General features: G+C 47.2%; 1 protein-coding gene and 1 long non-coding RNA gene across 11 annotated transcripts in view; one reads left to right on the top strand and one right to left on the bottom strand.

Annotated features, from left to right (window-relative positions):
• Window positions 1-2,140: 2,140 nt before the first annotated feature.
• Window positions 2,141-8,347, bottom strand: LOC133248334 (uncharacterized). The gene is made up of 2 exons (XR_009736682.1): window positions 7,631-8,347; window positions 2,141-2,453 (listed from the first exon to the last, which is right to left on the bottom strand). It is a non-coding gene; the product is annotated as an uncharacterized LOC133248334 (long non-coding RNA).
• EVA1C (eva-1 homolog C) overlaps window positions 5,316-19,160 on the top strand; it is a 135,948-nt gene continuing 122,103 nt past the window's right edge. For 3 of the 10 annotated variants that reach the window (XR_009736566.1, XR_009736562.1, XM_061417259.1), the window contains exon 1: window positions 6,258-6,832. Coding sequence is in view for 8 of the 10 variants with exons in the window: in XM_061417259.1 (XP_061273243.1) it covers window positions 6,673-6,832 (160 nt within the window). In the remaining 2 variants the exon portion in view is untranslated. Of the gene's footprint in view, window positions 5,554-6,222; window positions 6,833-19,160 lie in introns of those variants that run through there. The other 7 variants (XM_061417874.1, XM_061417185.1, XM_061417439.1 and 4 more) reach the window with 7 other exon arrangements.

Genomic DNA, 19,160 nt, shown 5'->3' with positions numbered 1-19,160 from the left:
AATTAGAAATAAATGAATTTTTTAAAATGGTGATGATGCTACATTTTATGTTATACATATTTTTATCACAGTAAAAACTAATTTTAAAAAAGCAAGATTACATAGTGTGAGGCCTTTTAGGATTGGATGAGCTGATGTCCAGATTTGGCTGAATTTAATCATTCACAATGCTCCAAGAACCAAACAGTCCCCCAGAAAAACATTTGTTCATACTATATTCTTCATCTACAAAGAGATAAATATGAACAACATAAAAACAACATGCAAAAAAAAAAAGAAAGAAAGAAATTAAAATATGTATTTAAGAAAACATTGGGCTTCCCTGGTGGCTCAAATGGTAAAGAATCTGCCTGTGGTACAGGAGACTCAGGGTCAATCCCTGGATCGGGAAGATCCCCTGCAGAAGGGAAGGGCTACCCATTCCAGCATTCTTGCCTGGAGACATTCCATAAACAGAGGAGCCTGGCAGACTACAGTCCATGGGGTCACAAAGAGTCAGACAGGACTGAGCAACTAAGAGCACACACACATACACACACACACACACACACACAAGCAAAAGCATTAAGGAATGCCAAGGAACCAGTAGAGATTTAGCCCAGTTTCCTGAAATCCTACGTCTAATTTAGAGTATGGGCTTTTAGAGCCAAAGTGGGATTTTGAGTCCAGCAATTTCCTCTTGCAAAACTTGAAAGATGAAAGACAGGGAGGTGCAGTGCCTCTGTGGGTGGCAGGGGCCAGGTACAGACCACTGCACTTGACGCCTTTGACCTTGGACCAACCCCAGTGTTGAGCCCCTGTCCTTCAAGGCCTCCTTCCAAGGACGTTTGGGTCAAACATTCCCCTGGCAGCCTCTCTCCGCTACATCCCCAGCTTTCACAGTCCTCAGCAAGCGTGCTGTTTGCTATTGATGTGGCTCTTTGGTACCAGCTCTATAAACAAACCACCATTTGTTGCTTTCTAAAAATAAGCCTTTTTAGCTCTGGATGACATTAGGCTTCAGTATCCTGAGCTGAAAGGTTGGTTTCTTTGCAGCTGACAAATGGTGGTTTATGTCTTCTCAGAGCAGCTGCAGCCCATCTTTGTTGAGAGCCCCAAAGCCTTACCTGATGGCTTAGAGAGAGGACCGGCTTGGGGCTGGGAGTTGAAGTGCCTAGCACACAAACATCCTCCAAAATAGATTTGGCTACATAGGGAGGATCTCAAGGAAGGAGGAAAATAAGGTGGAAGCTTAGAGCCGTGAAGAAGGAACAGGGTGGCTTCAAAAGGAAAAAATTAAAATGGCAGGAATTAAGGTACGTAATTTACAATGTCTGCCAAGGATGCATCTTAGACACAGAACAATTATTCTGGGTATGGAGGCACTTCTCAAGCTCATATGCAAGAAGGGCCAATGGTCCATTCCATAGAAAGCAACACTTTTATTTTATTCCGTCTTAGCATCCTTCTCCTAATTCCTGTGCCTTTGCAGTTTAAGAGGACTTCAGATCCTGCTGAAGGATCTGAATTGATCTGAATTGATTCAACTGAATCAAGGATCCAGTTGATCTTCATGAGTTGGGTTGTCAGTTTCTATATTTGAGACAAGGACATACTGGTAGTGCCTGGGCCAGCTTCATGGGCACATGGCCTGTGCAGTCACTCAGGGCCCTGTGTTTGAAGAGACCATGCTGGGTTTACTGCCCTGCCATCACTACCTTGAAATTTGTAATAATTTTTGAGCAAAGAGCCACGCGTTTCCATTTTGCTACTGAAGCCGAAGCTCTAATACTTTGGCCACCTGATGTGAAGAGCTGACTTTTTGGAAAGGACCCTGATATTGCGAAAGATTGAAGGCGGGAGGAGAAGGGGACGACAGAGGATGAGATGGTTGGATGCCATCACCGACTCAATAGACATGAGTTTGAGCAAGCTCCGGGAGATGATGAAGGACAGGGAAGCCTGACGTGCTGCGGTCCATGGGGTTGCAAAGAGTCAGACACGACTGAACGACTGAACAACAGCAGTGAATTCTGTAGCTGGTCCCAGTCAGTACCCCAGAGCTTAGGTATCTGATGGTTTATTTTCAGAGAGGGAAACGGGAGCAGGGGGTAACTGGCTTCCATTTTGCTGGGAGTACACAAAGTATGAGGAAAGGAGAAAAAAATAAATAGAATTCTTTAATTTTCTCACAAGATGTCAAAATTCTTAAAGAGATCAGATTAGGACTAAGATGTGATTTAACAGGGAGCAAATGAGGGGCACAGCAGAGAGCAGGCAGGGTCTTGTCCTCCAGCCTCATCACTCACATCCCGCGGCCGAGTTGCTCCATCCTTCCCGAACACCTTTCCAATCTGGCCACTTCCCCCTTCTCTCTGGGCCTGCAAAGCCCCAGGCCAGCGTGCAGTCACAGCCTCCTTGTTACTCTCCCCTCCTGAGCATCTCCCTGGACTCACCCATGGTCTTTGTTTGCACTTTAGAAAAAAAAAAAAAGAAAGAAAGAAAGTGAAGTCGATCAGTTGTGTCCGACTCTTTGCAACCCCATGGACTGTAACCTACCAGGGTCCTCTGTCCATAGGATTTTCCAGGAAAGAATACCGGAGTGGGTTGCTATTTTCTTCTCTAGGGGATCTTCCCAATCCAGGGGTCGAACCCGTATCTCCTGCGTTGTCAGGTGGGTTCTTTACCACTGAGCCACCAGGAAAGCCTATAAATATATGCCAGTGCAGGAGACCTAAGAGACTTGGATTCGATCCCTGGATTGGGAAGATCCCCTGGAGGAGGGCATGGCCACCCACTCCAGTATTGTTGGCTGGAGAATTCCATGGACAGAGGAGACTGTTGGGCTACAGTCCATAGGGTCGCAAACAGTCAGACACGACTGAAGCGACTTAGCATGCACGAGTCATTTTGCTGTACAGCAGTAATTAACACAACATTGTAAATCAACTGTACTTCAAGAAAAAATTTAAATAAAAAGGTTTTAAATGAACAAGCAGCTTTCTGGGGAATTCCTTGGCAGTCCGGCACTTAAGTCTCTGTGCCTCCACTGCAGGGGACTTGGGTTCATCCCTGTGAATGGAGATCCCGCATGCCTTGTAGCATGGCCAAAAAAGAAAATAGCTTTATGGAGATATAATGCACATACCACACAACTTACCCATTTACAGTTCAGTGAGCTTTGGCGTATTATTTTTTTTTTTGAAGTTATGGTAACTACACAGCATAAAATCTGCCACTTTAAGTGTACGATTCAGTGGCGTTAATTACATCCAGAGTGTTACATACCCATCATCACCAGCTATTTCCAGAACTTTTTCATTGCCCCAAATAGAAGCCACATATCCATTAAGAAATAATTCTCTTTTCTCCTTTATCCCACCTCTCAGTAACCTAATTTCTTCTCTGTCTCTATAAATTGGTCTGCTGTGGATATTTCATGTAAGTGGTATTCATGCAATGCTTATCATTTTCTTATTTCACCTAGCGTGTTTTTAAGCTGTTTCCACGCTGTAGCATGTATCAGAAGTTCATTCCTTTTTATGACTGGTAAGATTCCACACTTTGTTCTTCCATTCATCCATCCATGGACGCTTAGATTGCTCTCCATTTGGCTACTGTGAATAAAGGGGCTATGAACACAGATGCACAAATATCTCTTGGATTTGATTCTTTTGGGTGTATTATCACCCCTGGACCCATTGTTGACCACTCCAGTCCAGTTGCACTCAGCAGAGTCATCTGTTACCAACACACACTTGGTTGTGTCCCTCATCTGCTTACAACAGTTTGCTAGCTTAAGATGGAAATGCTCATAAAGCTGAGGACAAAGATGGCAACGCTCACCAAGGTCTCTGGTCCCTGAGCTCTGGCGGCTGACCTCTCCACATCACCTTGCCCTACCCTTTTCTCTCTCTTTCATCCCCTCCACGCTTCTCAATGGAGCTATGTTCCATTTGGATTTCACACGTGCACATTCATTTTCCTAGGATGTAGTGTGTGTGTGTGCTCAGTCGTGTCTGACTCTCAGCAACCCCATGGACTATAGCCTGCCAGGCTCCTCTGTCCGTGGAATTTCCAGGCAAGAATAGTGGAGTGGGTTGCCATTTCCTATTCCAGAGGATCTTCCCAACTCAGGGACTGAACCTGCATCTCTTGCACCTCCTGCATTGAAAGGTAGATTCTTTACCACTGCACCACCTGAGACTTGGTGTTCTCCTAAGAACACTCCTAAGATTTTATCCTCCCCACATTTCCTAGGTTTTGCTTGACCAACTCTTCCCATCTTTCTCACCCATGTAATCTTAAAAAGGACTTCCCTGGTGCCTCAGTCTTAAAAAGGTTGCGAACACCTGCCTTGCTCACTCCCTCCCCTCCTCCCACACTCCCTCTGTCTTGCTCCTGCAGTCCCTTGCTGTTCATTTGGCGTTATCAGTTCAATGTCTGTCTCCCTCACCCGTTGTGGTTGTTTACTTGCTAAATCATGTGCAACCGCATGGACCGTTGCCTGCTAGGCTCCTCTGTCCATGGGATTTCCCAGGCAAGAACACTGGAGCAGGTTGCCATTGTCTACTCCAGGGGATCTTCCCAACCCAGGGATCCAACCTGAGACTCGTGGACTAACAGGTGGGTCAGTGAGCCACCAGGGTAGCCTCTTCCCTTGTGCCAGTGACTAATGTTGACTGAGCACTTCCTCCTTCCAGGCCCAGTTCCTACCCTCCTCACCTGTATCGACTCCTTAAATCTTCACAGTAAGCCTGCCGCCTTTACAGATACGGAAGCCTGGGGATGCTGTCCCCGTTAGGAGCAGTGCCCACACTGGCATCCTTGCAGAACAGTGGTGGGAGCCCCCAGCCCTGAGGGAGCATGGTTCCCTTCCTGGGCCAGCATATTCAGTTCTTGGCAGAGGATCTAGCCCACATAAGTACCTAACTCCCATCCAAACTAGATGGATCAATGGAATGCAAGGTACATGGAGGAAACTGAGTTTTGAGCAAAGGTCACTTACTGAATGGCTGCTAGGTGCTAGGCATCCTTACCCACCCCACCTCCCGCCCCCAGCCTCAGTTTCCCCAACCTTGAAAGTGCACAAGAATACTGAGGTTCAAGGATTATTGAGAAGCTGAACGTTTTCATGTAGGCTTTAAAAATCCTGGTGCCTGGGTCCCACTAACACATGTTGATGGTTACATCTGCTGCGCTCCCCGCCCCACCCCAGACAGATGAGGAAATGACCGGAATCTTTCCTTCCCGAGCACAGAGTGGGACGCGATGACACCTAGCCCCGGGGGCCTTGCGGCCCACCTCTCAGAGGTTCCCGCAGGTAGGCTAGCGAGTCGCTCCGGGTTTCCTCTCCAGGCCTTCCCGGCACGCGGTGCGGCGCGTCTCCCCGCCCCGGGCAGTTGAGACCCGGGAGGCCCGCAGGGCGCCTGGGCCCGCCTTGGGCCTCATATCTACGTTTCCGCGTCAGGCCCGCAGCGAACTTGGCAGGCGCTCGCGCGGTGTTCGGGAACACTCTGTGCCGAGCGCGCTCCCGCCCGCCTCCCTCCCCGCCGGCCCGGATGCCCCGCGCAGGTTTGTGTCCATGGACCCCCAGGTACGGCACCCGGCGCGCATCCACGGAGCCCCGGTGCCCTTGTCCTCGGTGTCCCCCGAGCCCGGGCGGTGCGAAAATCCGCTCCTCGCTCACTGGCAGGGCGTCCAAACGTAGGTTACCCCGCGCGTCATCGAGAGGTTCAGAAAGATGCTGTGGCCCCATTTTAAAACAAAGCCCGTTTATTAGCGTTCGGCCGCGGTCTGGGCCGGCCCAGCGTCAGATCCTGAGCGCGGCCGACTCCTAGTACCCACAGGAAAAGTAGGCAGCTAAAAGAAACCTGTTCTGGACCATGTGATCCGTTTGGTGCACAATGCCTCCCCTTTCCGCCCCCACCTCCGCCCCGCGACGGTTCCCGTCAGGGCTGCGTCAGTTTTGGCGATCGCCAAGGCTCCAGGGTCTTAGTCTCCTCTCCTGTGAAATGGGGATAACAGTGCGTGCTTGGTGACTCTGCACGTGGAGCGCGGCCGGTCGCCAAAGACGTCAGTGCTGCGGTCCCACACCTCCCGGACCCCACCTTCCGAGGCCCCCACCCCGGCCTCGGCCCCGCCCCGGGGCTCCCTGGCTCAGCGCGCGGCGCTGGCTCCAAAGTGCGTCACGGGCGCTCCTCCGGCGGCCAGGGCGAGGCTGGCACGGGGCCAGCGCGGGCCTGGCCGGGGGTGCCGGGCGGTCTCGGGCGGGGAGGGGACCCGGGGTGTGCAAGGCGCTCCAGTCGCGCGCTGTTGGGGGCGCCCTCCGCGGCGGGCAGCGCGCCAGGGCCCCGGCCTCCGGCAGCCTCGGGGGCGCGGAGGGGCTACACTTTCCCTTCGCCCCCCGCCCTCGTTTCCTCCTGCGCGTCCGCAGCAGAGATTTCCTCTCGGGGAAACTACGCGGATACTTCCCGGGGCTCCTCGCCCCGCCCCAGGTCTCCGCCCCCCTCTTCGCTGGGGAGCCGGTGCTCGCCCGCGGCGGGGAGGAGGCGCTGGCAGCCTGGGCCGGGAGGTGGCAGGGGGCCGCGGAGACGTCGGCTACCGACTCGTCCTGCCATGTGACGCCGCCCTCCGTCCCGCGATCCCCCGTGCGCCCCGGGCCCGCGCCCGCGCTCCGTCGCGCGGCACATCATGCTGCTGCCGGGCCACGCGCGCCCACCGTCCGCCCCGCAACCCGCGCAGCATCCCGGCCTCCGCAGGCAGGTAGAGCCTCCGGGGCAGCTCCTGCGTCTGTTCTACTGCACCGTCCTGGTTTGCTCCAGAGAGATCGCGGCGCTCACGGACTTCTCCGGTAAGAAGCGACCTCCCTGGCTGAGCGCCCCCCGGCGCCGCGGGGCGCTAAGGTGAGCCCTCGGTTGGGGGCCGGCGCCCGAGGGGGCAAGGCCGGGTTGCTTGAAAGTTAGGGCGAGCTAGGAGCCCTAACTTTTTCTTGCCTGATGCGAACTCTTCGCATATAAGTAGCTGCATGTGGGATGCCGGCAGAGGGGGTCCCCCAAGAAAGAAGGGTGGGTAGAATTTGGAGTTTGTCTCCCGATGAGTTGACCTCGTCAGTATCCCAGGGTCAGGGACCAGACTCCGAAGGATGCGTATCGGTTTAAAGCACCTTACGCTGAGTCCTGTGCACCGAGCTCAGCGCTGTTGGTACACGTGTTGTGGTCTAAGTTGTACCTGGTTTGCTTTACGCGCAGTTTGGGTGTGCCCCAGCCGACCTCGCGGGTGCCCACGTAAGGAGACCAGTCCGGGAGACATTTGACAACAGACCTGAGGGAAACCCGGGAGTGGGGTGGTGGAAGGTCCGGTGGAAATGCCATGAGAGATGAGTAGAAGCTAGCAGTACAGACAGAGGAGACACAGGGGTAAGACTTTACCGCCAAAAGGCACCAGAGTTGGCCCCTTCCAGCCCCCGTCGCCTTAAAAAAAGAAAAGAATAAAGACTTCCCCTCCCAGTAACCGATGAGGCTTTTTTTTTGGGGGGGGGGGGCGGGGACTGAGCCGATCTCAGATAGTTCTGGGGTTGTAGGTGGGGCACCACAAAGGGAGAGAGGTTTCTGAATTGATGGGGGCTAGAGGGACAGCATTCTTAAATTACCTTTGTGCTTGCTGAGAGTAACCAGACGTCCCTGCAAAGGTGGATCAGACCTGGGTCTCCGTCTGGCGAGGCTGGTGGCCCTTCACCCTTTCCTCGCCCCTGCCCAGCCCCGGAAGCAGCTCTGAGTCCCATTCTTTGCCTTCTCCCTCATCTCCTGTCAAGGCCGGGCTTCCCGCATCTCTGCCTTGAAGGTCTTTTGCGGTGTAATCACAGTCAACAAGGCTCCTTCCTCAGACCCTGTTTGTGCAATATGCTAGTACATGGCAAGGGACACTGGCAAACCAGAAGCTGAGTTGGGTTTCTAGTTTACTTACAGAGAATGTCATTGTTAGCTGAGAGCCCTCGGGTCAGAGGTTCTTTGCTTTGAATATTTAATATCAAGGCAGTGTTTCTACCTCGCAAAGGAAGCCAAGACATGCCTATTTGGCAAGGAAACTGAGGTCCTTAAGACCGAGGGTCAGAGCGCTGTGGTAAATGTGCTGGGAAAAAATGCTGAATTTCAAGTGCTATTGACTTTTTTTTTGTTGGTAATAGAACTTTCTTGGCTGCTAGAAAAGTTCTGTCTTTGCTGATTTAAGCTATGGAAAGCAATCTGAATTCAGCCACCGGCAGGCTGAGAATATTGTTGAGCAAAGAACAGAAAGCCAACAAGCCTTTCTACAGTGTGAAGTCACTGTAACTGAACAAATATTGCTTTAGGTACCGTTGTGGTGTAACCATTAGATTGTTCTCACAGATTACAGGCACTTAGAGCTTGTTTCTTTAGTGAAGCGGTTGCAATCCTTGAAGCAGTCTATAGGTTACCACCCAAGTTTGGAACTGTCTGAAGGTAACAACTGTTTCAGAGGGTGAACCTGAGCTGTCAAACAGGGATGCTGTGAACTTGGATGTTTTCATACATATTTCTCTAAATGATTAAACGATAAAAGAAATTTTCTTGTGCTTTTAGTGGGAACCTAGATTCCAGGGTTTGAGACTCCCTGAGCCAATATTCGGTTGATGGTGACATTGCCAGGCAACCCCCATGTTTTCTCTGGTCAACCTTGCTCTTTAGAGATCTGAAGACCAGGGAGAAAGTGTTTGGGAGCCTTTTGGGGAGAAGAAAAGAAAAATAACCTCGTCTGAAATCACAGACACACTCACGTTTAGATCTAAATTCTAGCTTGTATGGCTTTAGGGAAATATTAGAAAAGGCTCAGGGAGAGAGATAACGTCTTCCAAAATTGATTCATTTGACTTGAAACTTAATGAACCTTTAGGGACCCCCCCCTAGCCACATGACATACACCATCCAAGAAAATTCCTAAGCTCCAAAGATGACAGTCTGAGGGTTCAGTTGAAAACTTCAGTTGACACAGTGGATCCTGGTCATGTGACTCCAACACATACACCCACATAGACACAGACACACACATCCCCCCCTCCTCAACTCGCACCTCTGTGGCCTCAAAGCCTGATTCCTGCCTTCCTGGGAAGAAGAGACCCTGTTCCTGAACTTAGAGGGGTGTGTAGAAACCAGTGCCTGAAAAGAGACAGTGGGCCCTCCCCTTCGGAGCCTGCAGCAATAGCTGAGCACTGGAGAAAAGCATTTGACGTCTTTGCTTGCTTGTATTTCTAAACAAGGAAACATCAAAAATCCAGACAGATGGAGGGTGGAGGGAACTTGGGACCCTTTCAGCCTTCGTGAAGAAGGGGATGGAAGCAGGATGGTGAATCCAGGTGAAAGAAAGTGCTGAAATGAAAGGGGTCCTAGCCTTTGTACAGTATTGGGCCTCCTGGGAGATTAGCAGCACAGAGTTTTGGAAAGTTACTTAAGCCTTTCTCTTCTTTGCAACTCTTCCTTGAGCTTTTTTTTTTTTTTTCCCTGAGGCTGTCAGCTGGTGTAGTTTTCCTGGGTCATTGGTTTTTTTGCCCCGGGGATTCCAGCATCAGATCTCACTCTTAATAAGCCAGAGGCTGCATCAGGGCCTCCTCTCCTCCCCCTTCATGCTCGTGACTGGTGCTAATCACCTTCAAGCCTGCTAGGAAACAGGCTCCCTAAACACCCCCTTCCCTCTCCTCCCTAAAGACATTGAGATGCTGCCAGCGGCCACTGGAAGACTATCATCACTGCATTAAAAACACATCGTAGGAAGGCAAGAACAGTTCATGCAAAATTAGTGCCTCTGATCCTTAATCCCAAACTCAAATGCGCTTGGCTTTCGTCCATTTTCCTCTTTGGGATAGCGTTCTGTTCTTTTGACTGCATTCCCAACTTGAGAATTTAGCCAGAGAGGTCCAAACTGATCATTGATATATATATGTTTTTTCATATATAGAAATACAATGTCAGCATCATCTTTGTTCAAAGAACAAGGCAGGATGAGGGCAGAGCAGAGGGAGGGGTGCCATTTTGGTTCCAATGATTAAAAAGATCCTAAAGATCCTTTCTGCATGTGGTCTGGCTTTCAAGAGTGATGTTTTGGTGTGTCTCTGAACTTAGTATGCCCTGTCCCTCAGGTCTTATTCATTTTTTAAAAAATAATATTTACTTATTCGGCTGTGTCAGATCTTAGTTTTGGCACATGGGCTCCTTCGTTGTGGCGCTTGGACTCTTGAGTTATGGCATTTGGGCTTCGTTGACTCTCAGGTTGTGGCATATGGGCTTCATTGCTCTGAGACACGTGGGATCCTATCAGTAGTTCCCTGACCAGGGATTGAACCCTGCATTGCAAGGCAGATTCTTAACCACTGGACCACCAGGGACGTCCCATCTTGTTTCTTTATCTATATACTGTTGATGGTTTTATTCCCTGCAGAGAGCAGTTACGGTCTTCTCTCTCTGCTCTTTCCTTTTCTCCCTCTTCTGTTTTTTTTTCTTTTTTTTTCTTCTCAAAGATGCTCAAAGTGATTGATGGACTGATGAGGGAGGGAAGGAACGGATGGAAAATTAATCATGTTCCCACTTGGATTCCTAGAAAACTCCTGACTTTTGACAAAAAGAGTCATGATCATATGTTGACACATTTGGTTTTACCCTCGGGCATGGAATGGTAAATGTGGGAAACAGAAAGGAAGTGAGAAACAAGGAGAGTGTTTTAAGGCCTTCCTTGTTCCCAGACGTCCCCAGACCACAAGGAAAGGTCATTGCATGATCGAAGGGGGTCTCCAGGCTGGTGTCCTACCCTGCCTGCCTCCATCAGTAGCCCAAGTGGGCAAGACAAGATGTGGGGCTTGTTATCAGATCATTTGCAGCCTAGCAAATAAGCCTGACCCTAACTCCTTATTTCACTGGTCAAGAATTTCAGAATGTAAGACTTCCCTGGTTGTCCAATGGTTAGGAGTCCGCCTGCCAATGCAGGGAATGCAGGTTCGATTCTTGATCTGGGAAGATTCCACATGCTTTGGGGTAACTAAGCTCATGCACCACCAACTACTCAGCCTGTGCTCTAGAACCCTCCAGCTGCAAGTACTGAGACCTGCTTCCCTTGGAGCCTGTGCTCTGCAACAAGAGAAGCCATTGCAATGAGAAGTCCAAGCTCCGCAAATAGAGAGTAACCCCTGCAACTAGAGAACGCCCACGAGCAACAGTGAAGACCCAGTGCAGCCAAATTAAAAAAAAAAAAAAAAGAATTTCAGAAAATAGAAAAATGGTTGTTCCATTGGTTGGGATCCCTGGAGTGGGAACTCTGTCCTGATGGAGTGGTCTGTTTAGAAGAGGTTGAAGCTTCCTTTTATGCTTAGAGAAACAGTGGGTCTCAACCCTGGCTGACACACTAACATCCCTCAAGTCTAAACAAATATATGGATGCTCTAGCAGCAACCCAGGGCTTCTGATGAAATTCATCTGGGAGATCCAGGCATGGATCTCTTTTTCAAAGCCCCCAGGCAATTCTAGAGTGCAGCCAGAGTGGAAGACCACTGCTGCCCATGTCAGAGGGCAGGGATGAACCATGCACAGTTCATCCAGGGGTACATGGGTGTGACTGGGTCCCACTTCCCCCACCCCCTGCCCCAGGGCTCATTGCCAGGGAGACCAGGATGTATGTTCCCTGCTCTCAGTCTGCCGCTGTGTCCCAGCACACAGGTATGCACAAACTTACACAGACGTGCAGGTCACACAGGTCTGCCTTTTATCATCCCTTGGTCATATCATACTTTAATTGGGATTGTCTTCACTTTCAAAACTTTGATGGAGCCAAAGGGCAGCTCGTCACCAAAGGAAAACAAAGCAGATGTCTAAAGGAGTTGTCCAGCTGTCATAGAAGAAGACGGATGAAAAGTAAGCATCTCAGAGCTCTAGCCTGTTTCCATGGAAAATAACTACATTCAAAAAGTGTTCTGACGGCTCTTTCTGTAGCCAAGAAGAGGAGTCTGGGCAGGCGAGTGGTCCCGTAATTGATGGCTTTGGTCTCCCAGGCGCTTTATTGGAAAAGGCAGCCTAGCAGTAGTTTCGAGGGAGGAAGAGAAAAGAAAGGAGTGAAAATTAGTTGAGCATAGTGTTATCTGACTTCATCCTCATAGCAGCCTTCTGAGTTAAGTAGAAATCTCACTTTACCCAGCCTCAGAGGGCTTGGTTAACTTGCCAGAGACCCCCAGCTCGGAAGCAGAGGCATACCCTAACACGGGCCCAGGGGTGGGGCCAGGCTGGAGGACTTGGCCCGTGTGGGTGCTGAGTGGGGGGCAAAGCCAGAGAAAAATGCCTCAATTTGCCTGACCTTTTTAGATAGTTCTCCGTTTGGGTGAACTCCGGGAGCTGGTGATGGACAGGGAGGCCTGGCGTGCTTCGGTCCATGGGGTCACAGGGAGTCAGACACTACTGAGCGACTGAACTGAACTCAACTGGACTCATCATAGCGATTTCAATTGTCCTCTGAGTAGACTGACCTTTTCTCATTTCTTCCTTCAACATCTTCTCAACACTGTTGATCCACAGTAGGTGTGGGCACAAGGCAATCAGTGGGTATAGTAGAAACATGTTAGAACTCCTTTTCTATTCATTTCTATCTTGAAAAAAGAAGCTCTGTCTTGCTTCTAATTAACATACAGATTGAGGGAGTTTCCTGGCAGTCCAGTGGTTAGGACTTGGCACTTTCGCTGCCGTGGCCTGGGTTCCATCCCTGGTCAGGGAAATAAGATCCTGCTAGCTATTCAGCATGTCTAACAAAACAAACAAAAAACATGCAACTTGACAGTACAACAGTTCATCATTTCTTTTTAAAATTTTATTTTATTGAAATATAGTTGATTCATTATACAATTTCTAAATGCAATATTAGAGATGTGTTCTCAAAATGTTTTTGCTGTTGGGGTTCATGATTTAAAAATTTTTTAAGACCACTAGTATTTTCAGCCATCCTGACAGCACTTGCAAAATTCTTGAAAAGGCACCACTTTGGGGGCAATAACATTGAAACAGCAACTGCTCCCCTGTGGCCCAGCCCTATCGCCTCCTTGCCCACCGCGCCAGTTCCCACAACTGCCAGTAAAATTTAGAGGAAGAATGTAATAATCCAGTAATTATCTCGTTTCAAAAATCCATACTCTTGTCATTCAAGCTAAGTAATGAATGTGGATGCATAGGGTGAGGCACTCTGGACTTTCATGACACTTTAATGAGGCTGGTGTGTCTGTATATTTCTAGAATGCACTAGCTTCCCTGGATAACATCCATCCTAGAGTCACCTAGGTTTTAGCACTGGGAGGAGTCTCTCAGATGGGAGGGTGGCTGACCAGGTGATTCTAAACTGTTTTCTTTGAGCTTCTTTCTTTCCCCTTGGGTGCATGCTCAGTCGTGTCCGACTCTTTGCGACCCCATGGACTGCAGCCTACGAGGCTCCTCTGTCCATGGGATTTTCCAGGCAAGAATACTGGAGTGGGTTGCCATTTCCTCTTCCTGACCAAGGGATTGAACCTGTGTCTCCTGCATTGGCAGCCGGATTCTTTATCACTGAGCCACCCGGGAAGCCCCTCTTTCCCCTTGAGGGCTCTAATTCTGCTACTCCTTCCCTGGCCCTTATGTGTGCACTACCTCAGGTTAAACTCTGACCCAACATAAGGGGCAAATTCTTTACTTGGTTTTCTTAGCACAAGTAAGAGAAGTTAGCTAAAAATATTATAATGTATCAAATACATAAAGCACTTTATGCCACACAGTGTTTTTAAAACTTCATGTTTATTAACTCGTTTAATCCGCACAACCCTATGAAGGAAATTTCTCTATAAGTTGAAGAAATAGTAGCCAGAGAGCGTATGTAACTTTTGGAGATTTGAATGCAGGCAGCTTCTCTAATACTAAAGCAAATCAATTATAAGTTGGTTAAAACAATGTCACTTCTTATGTTTATCTCTTAATATATCAGATCCAAATCTTTCCTAGGATTTACAGGTATTGTCCATTCTATGTTGCATCAAGAGATAGCACCATCCAGCTCCAAATAACTGATTATGAAATAGGGTATATAATTCATTTCTTGGAAATATGGTGGAACTGGTGTTCTGGAAGTATTTTCCCAACAAAACATCTAAAGCTGCTGAATAAAATATAGCAAACATCCTTTAAATGCTTGGGTGAGTGGAGAAACACAAGGACTAGCCAGGGAACACAATGAAGAGAGACCAGAGAACTGAAGAAGTAGCTGGCTCTGACCCTGTGGCTACACTGGGGCCTTTGATGCATTTTATAGTCAGAATTTACTGGGTACATGAGGGCAAGAGACAAGGCATCAGACCAATGTCAAGTGAGGAATTGGAATAAAGATCTCCTTATAAGGCCAGGGCCTGGAAGGGCTAAACACTCATAAAAAGGTGCGTGAGAAACAAATCAGCATTCTTGCAAAGAAAGATGACAAGGGAACATCTCAGCTTGGGCTCAGGATTCAGTTCAGTTCAGTTCAGTCACTCAGTCATGTCCGACTCTTTGCAACCCCATGAATCACAGCACGCCAGGCCTCCCTGTCCATCACCAACTCCTGGAGTTTACTCAGACTCATGTCCATCAAGTCGGTGGTGCCATCCAGCCATCTCATCCTCTGTCATCCCCTTCTCCTCCTGCCCCAAATCCTTCCCAGCATCAGGGTCTTTTCTAGTGAGTCAACTCTTCGCATGAGGTGGCCAAAGTATTGGAGTTTCAGCTTTAGCATCAGTCCTTCCAATGAACATCCAGGACTAATCTCCTTTAGGATGAACTGGTTGGCTCTCCTTGCAGTCCAAGGGACTCTCAAGAGTCTTCTCCAATACCACAGTTCAAAAGCATCAATTCTTCAGTGCTCAGCTTTCTTCACAGTCCAACTCTCACATCCATACATGACCACTGGAAAAACCATAGCCTTGACTAGACAGACCTTTGTTGGCAAAGTAATGTCTCTGCTTTTTAATATGCTATTTAGGTTGGTTATAACTTTCCTTCCAAGGAGTAAGTGTCTGTTAATTTCATGGCTGCAGTCACCATCTGCAGTGATTTTGGAGCCCCCCAAAATAAAGTCTGACACAGTTTCCACTGTTTCCCCATCTATTTCCCATGAAGTGATGGGACCAGATGCCATGATCTTAGTTTTCTGAATGTTAAGCTTTATGCCAACTTTTTCACTCTCCACTTTCACTTTCATCAAGAGGCTTTTTAATTCCTCTTCACTTTCTGCCATAAGGGTGGTGTCATCTGCAAATCTGAGGTTATTGACATTTCTCCTGGCAATCTTGATTCCAGCTTGTGCTTCTTCCAGCCCAGTGTTTCTCATGATGTACTCTGCATATAAGTTAAATAAGCAGGGTGACAATATACAGCATTGATGGACTCCTTTTCCTATTTGGAACCAGTCTGTTGTTCCATGTCCAGTTTTAACTGTTGCTTCCTGACCTGCATATAGATTTCTCAAGAGGCTCAGGGTTAGAGGAAAAAATAATCTTTGTTGAAACTATGTAACCACACACTTACCTTTGCAAGAATCTGGGGTTTGAATTCACATTGCCGTTACTAGGAAACCCAAGCTAAGAAACTCAAAAAGTTGCCCCAGGGTACCTGGAAAAAACCCACAAATATTCCCTGTATAGCAACATCAACGCAGGCCCCACAAGATTCTGGTAGATTAAATTCTGCTGATTGTGAACACACAGTCAAAAATGCACTGTATGAACAGCAGTCAGCAGCAAAACCACAGAGTGTTTAATAAATAAGAGGGAATATAAAACACAAAAAGAAATAAAAGAATCCAGAAGAAGAAGGAATGAAATGCTATCAAGAAAGGGCAGGCCTATTTTTTTTTATAGAGTCAAATATATCAACTAACATGAAAAAATATATTCACTGAGGTTCAAGGCTTGATGGATAGATTAAATGTAGTTGAAGAGAGAAATAGTGAACTGGAAAATAAAGCTAGGAAAATTATCCAGAATGCAGTAAAAGAGATAAAGACATGAAACGAAAACCTTATAAGACATGGAAAATGGAATGAAGATTCAACACACAGGTGACCAGTATTCTAGAAAGAGAGAATAGGAAAAACGAGGGAGAGACAACACTCAAAGTGATAATATCTTAGAGTCAATTTTGAAGAGTTGATGAATGATTCAGATTCAAGCATCCCAAGCAAAATAAATTTATGTCTATCATACTAAAACTACAAAATACTAAAACAAAGTGATGGTCTTAAAACAATCAGATGGAAAGTTTTTCATTTGGAAGGGCTTTGCCATGACAATGACAGTCAGAAACCAGTGAAATATTTTCCAGGTTCTGGGGAAAAAAACTGTCAGTGCAGAGCTATATAACCAGCTAAACTATCTGCAAGAATGAGTGTGAAGTAAGGACATGTTTACCACTAATAAATCCTTACTGAAAGAACTACCAGAGGATATACTTCCTGAAGAACAGTAAGTCTAGAAAGAAGGCTTGTGGTATAAAAACATGACGAGCAAAGAAATGGTACAGCTTCTAATGCACTTTACCTATATTCTTTGCTCTTTCCTGCTTAGAGAGTGTCATCCCCTTGCCTTGAGATTTTCTCTAAGATGTCTTGTTCTTTCATCAGCTAAGATCAAGACGTAGCTTTTTGTCTTGTTGAACTTTTTGACCCAGTTGAACTCTTCCACTGACTTATGGCTTTTGACCTGAGTTACCCAAGACTTCTTCCCAGTGGGCATCAGTTCCGTTGTGATTATATAATGGAAGGTCTGTCTGAAAGAACAGGAAACATTCTCAAGTCTTTCAGGTCTCAGATGCTATGCTAAGTATCATATAGGCCTGCTCTAAAGAGTCAGCCTGTCCCGGGGAGGCTCCCTTCTCAGTGGTTTCATGGGCACTCATCACAAAGCAGTTTGAGGGATGAAGAATAGATTTGGCCAGTTACGTTCTTCAAATGGTACCCAAACCACAGAGCTTGGAACTGAGGGATTATTAGCATATCCATCCTATGGGGTCACAAAGAGTTGGACATGACTTAGCAACTGAATAATAACAATAACGAGCGTATCAACACTGCCCATGGGTTGATTTTCCACTTCCACACTTGCATTTCTGGACATCTGTATCCCTTGTTCACTCAGGCTCCTGATGTTGAATGTCTCCTGCGTTAATTAGTTAGGGAATGAAGTGAAGTGATGATTGGGGTTACTCTCAACCTGAGAGCCTAGTTTTCCACAAACACACAGAACCAGGCCACATTAAAATTCAAAACTCAGGCCACTGAATCTGAAATGTATGTTTGCAAACCGTCTGATTTCATGTCTGCCTCAGATGTCCCACGAATACAAATCACCTCATTTGGAGTTGGAAGAGCAGGGAGGAAGAAACCTAAGAAAGATCTCCAAAACAAATCTTTAATTCGGATGAGGATAATAGAATGTAATCCCGTTTCAAGTCTGTCAGCATTCCTTTGATGATTACAAATGAGTCCCTTTTCCCCTGCAATGTGGGGGAATAATCTGGATAAAATAACCCTTTTTGTCTGCAAGGGCCCAAGCGATGCATACTCGTGACAGCTTTCAGAGTAGTGTTTCAGAGCCTGAGAAGGGCGCTCTGCTACCAAGACCTTCCCTTTTTTCTCTTGACTTAGAAGATTTTTCACTCTTTTCATGTTTGGCGGCTTCCAAAGTTCTCAGGCTTAGAAATCATAAATCAATCATAGTACTGTACTCTGGAACGAGAGAGACATGGGTCAGGGAGCCCTTTCTGTTCTCTGTTTGTTCACTGGGAGACAGGTGGGGATGAGAACGCATGATCTTATCTAGAAGGCTAATTTGTACAGCTTTTGAGGGATATGCTTAAGGGAGTGTATAAGATTAGACTCTCCTTTCTATTAAAAAAAGATGTACACTGTCCCAAGTTCAGGCTCACATGCCTTTTTTGTTCATGTGATGGTAAAATTAAGGGACAGTTGTTTTTAAACACCTTCCTCTGTTTTGTGAGGCTAAACATATCTCCCAAGGCTAACCATACCAAATGCTTTGTGAATAAGTCAGACTGGACGTAAAGCCATCCTGAGGCTGTCCAATCCACAGCCTCAGGATGGAAAGGGGTCTCCGAGGCCCCAGTGCTGCAGGACCTGCTGTGTGGAGTCAGCCCTGCAGGCTGTGAATTCTACAGAACAGAGCCTGTGGCCTTCCGTGTTTTCACTTCTTTAAAGCTCACTTTAAGTGTGAAGGACTCTTTCTTTTTTAAAACAAAGGGCCCCAAGATATTTTTCCCCCAGGGTTATGTGTAAATAGTGTTATGGGTCCCTAAGCCATAAACTAGCACTTTGAGGAAAAAGGCCTGCTTTTGTCTCGGACTTCTGTGTTTCTCTCTGGCTGATCAAGGCGGGTTGTTAGGGCTTGTCAGTCTTCACCAAAGATTCCACATGGTCCTTAGAGTAGATAGCTATCTTCACTCAATGCAAATTTTGCTTGTTCTAACACTGAGTCTAAACCAGTGATTCTCAATATTACGCTTAACAAAAGAAGACAAAGACAAATGCTATGTATTACTTATATGTGGAGTTGAAAAATTAATACAACTGAATATGTATACAGGACAGAAATGGACTCATAGACATATAAGCTAGTGGTTACCAAAGTTCAGAGAGGAGATGAGAGGGATAGATTAGGGACATGGATTAACAGATACAAACTACTATACATAAAATAGATAAGCAGCAAGCATTTACTCTGTAATAATGGAAATTATGGGCTTCCCTGGTGGCTCAGACGGTAAAGTGTCTGCCTGCAGTGCGGGAGACCTGGGTTCGATCCCTGGGTTGGGAAGATCCCCTGGAGAAGGAAATGGCAACCCACTCCAGTACTCTTGCCTGAAAAATTCCATGGACTGAGGAGCCTGGTGGGCTACAGTGGGCTGCAGTCCATGGGGCCACCAAGAGTCAGACATGACTGAACATGCACATGTGCATGCATGCACACACTCACTGGGAAATATACCCATTATCTTGTAATAACCTGTAATGGATTATATCTGCAAAAACACGGAATCACTGTGCTGCACATCTGAAACTAACACAACCTTGTACATCAACTATGTTTCAATAAGCAATAAAATCATAAAATAAACCAATGATTCTCAACC

Source organism: Bos javanicus, chromosome 1 (genome assembly GCF_032452875.1).
Source record: "Bos javanicus breed banteng chromosome 1, ARS-OSU_banteng_1.0, whole genome shotgun sequence".
Lineage (NCBI taxonomy): Eukaryota > Metazoa > Chordata > Mammalia > Artiodactyla > Bovidae > Bos > Bos javanicus.
Note: the sequence above shows the minus strand (reverse complement) of the source record. Positions and strands in the feature narration are given on the sequence as shown.